At 36.6% G+C, this 6,653-nt stretch overlaps 1 protein-coding gene across 1 annotated transcript in view; it reads left to right on the forward strand.

Annotated features, from left to right (window-relative positions):
• Positions 1–370: 370 nt before the first annotated feature.
• Positions 371–6,653, forward strand: part of HELZ (helicase with zinc finger) — a 69,927-nt gene continuing 63,644 nt past the window's right edge. Inside the window, 3 exon segments of the mRNA XM_031060931.1 lie at positions 371–598; positions 2,358–2,394; positions 5,757–5,881. Of these exon segments, the coding sequence (XP_030916791.1) occupies positions 389–598; positions 2,358–2,394; positions 5,757–5,881 (372 nt within the window). The 5' untranslated portion in view covers positions 371–388.

The following is a 6,653-nucleotide window of genomic DNA, read 5'->3' on the forward strand; positions in this document are numbered from 1 at the left end:
CTGCAGGCTCAGAGACAGCACTTAGGGGATGAGTTGTGTTCCTTCCAAAGCAAAGGTCATGGTGCCACTGAAGACCCAAAAGCCTCTGCTTAAATCCATGCTGGGTTTAAAATTTGAAACCCCTACTTACATTCTTAAAATCAGTCATGGGCTTTAAGTACCTTCTTGAATTAGAATCAAAATTGAGAGCTGGGAGAAAAGCCTGGGAAGAAATCAGTTAGTGAGAAGCTTGGTGTAGGAAATGTGACTGGCACAGCACGAGGGGGATGTGATACAGCACCTTGAGATGGGAATGGAAGTTGGTTGGCAAGTTGTCAGTGCCATTCCACAGCTAACCAACGTTTTATCATCCCCTCTGCCCCCGCTCTAGGATTTCTGTCCCTGAGTCATGGCAGACAGAAGACCAGAGAAGGCATGTGAACAAGCATGTGAATCCCTTAAGCAGCAGGATTATGAAGTGGCAGTGAAGCATTGCACAGAGGCTCTCCTTTCCCTCAGCCAGTACCCCCCAGCTCACCTCCCGGAGCCCTGCCAGGCAGAACTCGACCGCATCAAAATCGAGACTCTTCTGTATAGAATTGCTTCCTTTTTACAACTTGTGAGTGTGACTCTTTATAGTATCTAGTGAACTGGAAAGAAAAGTCAAACATCTTGTATTGTCAAGATTTAAATACCACTCAGAATTTTTGGCATATTGCTCTGCCCATAGAATCCCTCTTGCTATAGCATCTATGAGGCTTCTGTCTTGTAGCTCTCCCTGATCCATTTATTTTTCAGGATTTGAACATCTTGGTTTGGGTCTCAATCACAGTTTTCTAAAGAAATAAGGAAAAATACTTTAAACATTTAAAAAATATATATTCCAGAAAGGCAAAATATCTGGGTTAAGGTACATATGCTGAATTACATACCAGATTACCTTATCTTTTAAGAGCATCACATTAAAGTTTTGCATATAAAAACACCAAAAAACAAAGTTAAGAAATGCCAGAATCTAGGTAGCTGGTTCATACCTGCTTTAGCTCCATTTGCATAGCTCTAAAATGAGTCTTTTTATGCTTAGTCCCAGCTTTCCAAGGCTAGGCTGGAGCATATCTGGTGAAAGATGTAACTTTTAGACTCTGGCAAATATTTAGTGGAAAGATGAAAACAGCTCTTGTAAAGGTTTGTAAATGCAAAGCAGGAGGCATAACCCTGAATTACTGGTGTCCCCATTGTCAAAGTTGTGTCCTTCCTTTAAAGCATCAGAGCTTCTTTTCTTAAAGGAAAGGACATTTCAGTGCTTAAGAATAAACCTACAACCTGCTTTTTCTTACCTTTCTGAAATGCTATTACAGATTTACAGCTGCTTTGTCCACTCCAAATCTTCATGTATTGAGTAGGAGCAGTTTCATCCCAGGTGTAAAAAGTTTGGCCAAGTCACAAGACCTTGCTGGGCAGCTTTAAGACAAATCTTGCCCATCTGATGAAGGGAGTATTTTTCAGCATTCTTTAAATAAATAGCTGAATTGGACTAGTCAGTGTGCAAAATAAGGGAAACCTCTTTAATGAAAAAGTGACCTATCCTATAGCTCCTCAGTGGAAGAGATTCACAAATAAGTGAGGTTGGACTTTCTAATAGAAGTTGTCTTATCACAGACTTGACCTCTCAAAATTATTTCTGTAAGCCAATGTGCAGATTGGTGCTTGGATTATTTAATACATTTCTGACATCACTCTTTGAAAATCCTCTGAGGCACCTATTTGGATGTTCATCATAGTATTGGAGTGAGTCTGCAGGGACTTTGGAAAAACACTTGAAATCAAAACCTTCCCATTAAAGACTTGAATTACATAGATACATAAAGTCTTAAAAGAGGAAAACACTCCAAATTTTCCTTCTTGTTTTACTAAACAAAGTAATCTTTAAAATCACTACTGAAAAGACAGAATAAAATAATATCTTAAAATTTGAACATTATAAAATCTTATAACATTATAATATCTTAAAATTTGAACATTACTATATTAGTGCAAGATTAAAAACCAAACAGTGTCTTGAAAGTTAAGTTTTATATTTTTTCCTAGGTATTGTGAGCCACCCACAAACATATAACACATACACCTTTGCCCATTCAGGCTTCTCTTTTAAAATGTCCACGTGCTGAGAATTTGAGAAAAAGTCAGAAATTAGTCTTAATTCTAAGAATTAATTCTATTATAATTGACATATGACTTATGTTCTTTACATGTTCTACCCAGGAAAAGACAAGGTAATGGTTTCTAAAAAGTTTTTAAAAACTTGTAATTCAAGCATGTAGTTGTTTATGCTAACTGGAATAATGCTATTTTTAAACTTCTCATGTTTTACCTTTCAGAAAAAGTATGGGCAAGCAGATGAAGACTGTAGGCATGGTATGCTTATTTCTTCTTTTATTACATAGTGTTATGAATTGCAGTCAGTTGTCTGAATTTTTAAAACTGATGCCCAGATTTGTTAGTTTGCTAACAGTGGTTTTTTCCGTATTTAAAATTATGTAGTTGCTTTATAATACTTTTTCTGCTTTTTTTTTTCCCTTTTTTTTTCCCTTAAAGAGAGATGTCACTATTTTTCAGCTCTTACTCAAGTACCAGGACTCAAATACATATCTTTGGCTTAGTGGTGCTATTTGGCTAATAGTTATTTTAGTGCACAAATGTAGGAAGAGTTGATATGTCAGGATTCTAACAAAGACAGCTGATTGTTCTGCCTTTTTTCCCAGGGACATAGTGGATATTTTGGTTTGCATTTGGGACTTAGTTCAGAGAAAATCAAGATGATGCACATTTGTTAAAGCTTCCAAATGTGCCTATGTCACATTGAAGTTGAGCCTTTCATGTGTCACTGCCTTGTTCAGTTTGGGTATTTTTGAAGGAATTTCAAAAATTCCTAATCCTTTGTTGTTCATTTATAATGCAAATTATTCAAAATTCACTGAGAACTCACTGGGTTTGCAGAGTTTTGGAGCAGAGTTTATCAGTTGGATTTGGAAAGTAAAGGTGGGTAGATCCCACCTTCTGGTTTTAATTCTTTAACTACTCCTGAATGTTAAAGGAATTTTTTTCAGGTGACAGTTTTGTTGGCCAGACTGTGATCTACTCTTCTGACATTCCTGTGCTAGCAATGATAATCTTTAAATTGTTCCTTTCTGGGTTGGTGGGTTTTATATTGTTTTGGGGTGTTTTAATGTGCTTGTCTTCACTGATAGTGAAATCATAGTTTGGGGAATTTGTGGGGCTCTGCAGGCTGCTTGTGAAGGTCCATGAAAATGACTAAGAAAAAGAAACTTGCTTTCTGTAGGTGTAAAATTAAAATTTAACATCTTAAAAAAGTCTGATTGTTGCTTAATCAGTATCATTCTTGAAATAGTCTGAAATTAAAAAAAAGTTCTTTTACCTTATTGATGTGTGCTATAAGGGTGTAATATTCTAACTTCAGAGTTGTCTTTCCTGATGGCAAATAAAAGTGAGAGACATATGGAAAGCTGAATGATGGTTAAAGGAGGTGGGAGGGAGAATGCTGTTTTTAATGAACAGTGTTCTCATCAATGAGCTCTGATGGGTTTGTCATGGGGGACAGGGGTGACTTTCATCTGTGGAACTTCTCTTGGTGTGTGTGTCAGTTGTCAGCATCTCAAAGGAACTGTCATGGTAACTGCTTGTCATCTCTCACTGGACAGGCATAGAAGTGGGTGGAATAGGACCATTGATGTGTATCTTTTCTTTTTAAAAATTAAGTAGAAAAAACAGCCTTTAAATGTATATTAGTTAACAAAGAAATAGCATCCAGATTTATGTTAATTTAGTTCATTCATGTCAGCATATTCTGCACATATTATTTCCCAGATCTAAAACTGAGGACAGTTTTGAACTTACTAATGCCATATTTATGTATGTATGTAAAAGTGTTGTGTATGTGTTTATATATATACATACATGTACACATATATCATATTTTTATGAATATATGAATGAATGATTTGGTTATGGTTCTCCATGATGTGTGGTTATCAATTGTAGCCCAGCATGTGACATTTAGAGTATCTGCATTTATGATTCCAGAAGGTCTTAGTTTTGGTTTTATGTTTGAATTGTTGTTAGGAAGAAACTACCTTAGCATGGACTACTTGATACTCACACTCCTTGATACTCACAGACTTTTTATAATGGGCAAAGCTTTATTCAAGCTGCTGTTCTGCCTTTTTACAAGACTTGACATGTTGCACAGCTGTGATGGTTTTATTTGAACCTGAATGATCAGTGTTTTCTGGAAGAGCTGGAGAAATATGTGTTCTTTATAGTTCTTTACATGTTCTTCTATATGCTGCTTGCAGTGTTACAGGGAATGATGGTAACTTAAAATCTGTTAAATTACTCCACAACTCTTTTCCCAGAGAGAGTGCTTAATGTGTTGCAACTTTTTATGTGCAACTGTATGTTTTAGCTTGGTGATATTATGCAGATAATGATATGAAATATAATAATTGGAGATTTATATCTTTATATCTATGGAATCTATTAATTGGAGATTTAATCTTTGAGATTAAAATAGCAAGCTGTCAGACATGTTAAAGGTATTTTTGGTGCTTCTGCTTCTGATTTGGGAAGTAAGTTCTATTTTTAGCAGTGTGGTCTGTACTATCAGAGTGGTGAATTCAGACTAGTCTTTGAGGCACTTGATGAAAACAGATTGAGTTACCATTGCAGTTTGAAGAGATGCTTAGTTGTTTTTATTTAAATGTTTTGTGGGACTATTTATTTATTGAGTCTTTCATGCAATTTCTGTTAACAACGTGGACTTCTGTTGAGTGAGGAGTTTTGATTTATTATTCTAAAATGTAATCCTGAAGTTGTGGTGAATGGGAAATTCCTGTTAGCACTGAGAGGGGCTGTTTGCATCTGCGTGAGTAGCAGTATAAACACAGATGTTGATATTGCTTGCATTAACAGTTATTCTATAATTCCTTAATTTTAAACAAGTGTCCAGCCTTCTTTTCAATTCACACACTTAGCTTGCTAAGCTTTTTAGTCACTCTGGCATTGCATTTTCTGGACAGGTAACATGTGTGATTGTTGTTGCAGCTTGTCTGAAGCACGTCTGTATGGTGAAATAAATCCTGGCCATGCTGGAAGTGTTCAGCAAGTGGCTGTTTGGCACTGCTCACTGCTGGTCCCGTGCTAGGGAGCATTCAGAAAGTTTTCTGTTACAGGGAGCCTGTAAATTTCTGGGCTCAGACAATCGTTCCTATATGCCACACTTTGCAGCATAAGTGAATAAAAGGCCTTTTAGAGGAGCAGGAATTGCCCATGAGGAGGTTGGCTATTTTTGGAAACGACAGGGCATGTGTTTTGTGAGCATGAATGGATCTTCCTGAGCATGTTTGTGTTACTGAGAGGTTGTTGGTTGCTATTTCTTTTTTACCCTTTCTGTGAGAGGAGGTCCTTTGTGTCTGTGTCAGATATTTGAGTTTACCCTTCCCATATTTAATTCATGTCTATTTTAGCATGTAAACATGACAGCCTTTTTTGAGCTCGTGTACAACATTTATGAGCTGGTGGGAGACAAGCTTCAAGTTAATATTAGACAACAGCACCATGATATTTAATTTACATCCAACAAGCCATGGATTTAACCTGAGCTTCAGACTTTGTTTTCTTGTTAAGGGTGAAGGGAAACTGTATATATAAACTGAAATGGATGGTGTGCTGAGGGTAATAGTGGCTGATTTGTGTTGCAGTGCTGGGAGAGGGGCTGGCCAAGGGCGATGGATCTCTCCGGGCAGTGCTCTGCTGCATGCATCTCAAAGGGAAGCTGCAAATTGTGTCTAATGTTCTTTCCAAATCACTGATGGGGGAATCACTGGTAAGTGGGTTTGCTGCAATCTACATCATTTAAAGAAACAATTTTGTATTTTCTTCTTGCAAAAAATCTGTTTAATAACAAACTTCTGAACATATGTTTCACTGGCAGCTTGCAACAAAAATGGTTTGTGTGGAAATGATAAATATATGGGCACACATGTATCATCAGGATGCCAGGTTGTTGCATAACCAGTGTTTCAGAGTTGTTGTGATTTTGAAAAGTTTTTTCATTGCTGGCCCTGAATCCTCAGGGAACGTAAAATAAATTTGTGTATTTGTGTGATTGACAAGAGTAATATAAATTTCAGACTTTTCCTTGGTTATTCTAAATTATACCTGACCCAATTTTGTATGGACTTCAGGATTTCTATCCATTTAAAGCAGGAAAAATATTGATTGGACTTTTAAATAACTGGCCCATGACAACATGTAAGACAGCATAAAAAGCTTTTCAGGAAAAGAAAAAAAGCTTTGCATTTCAAGATGAAGATAAAGGTTTGAGTTCAAAACTTCTATTTTACCCTTAAACTGTTAAAACTTGTAAAGATGCTTTTCACCCCAGACATGTAAGTAACTTCAGACTTCTATGTGACTGTTTATATGGGGAAATCAGGGACATATGTAAGCCTCTAAAGAAGTGTCCTTTTAATTTCTGTAGTCTGGATTAAATAGGCAGTTCATCAGCATGAACTGCTGAAATTAATACACCCAGAAACGTGCTCATAGCTTAGTCAGACTGAGGGGAATGTGTGACATCAGAAACTTGCAGGAGA

This window comes from Geospiza fortis, unplaced genomic scaffold, assembly GCF_000277835.1.
Source record: "Geospiza fortis unplaced genomic scaffold, GeoFor_1.0 scaffold221, whole genome shotgun sequence".
NCBI classification, from domain to species: Eukaryota; Metazoa; Chordata; class Aves; order Passeriformes; family Thraupidae; genus Geospiza; species Geospiza fortis.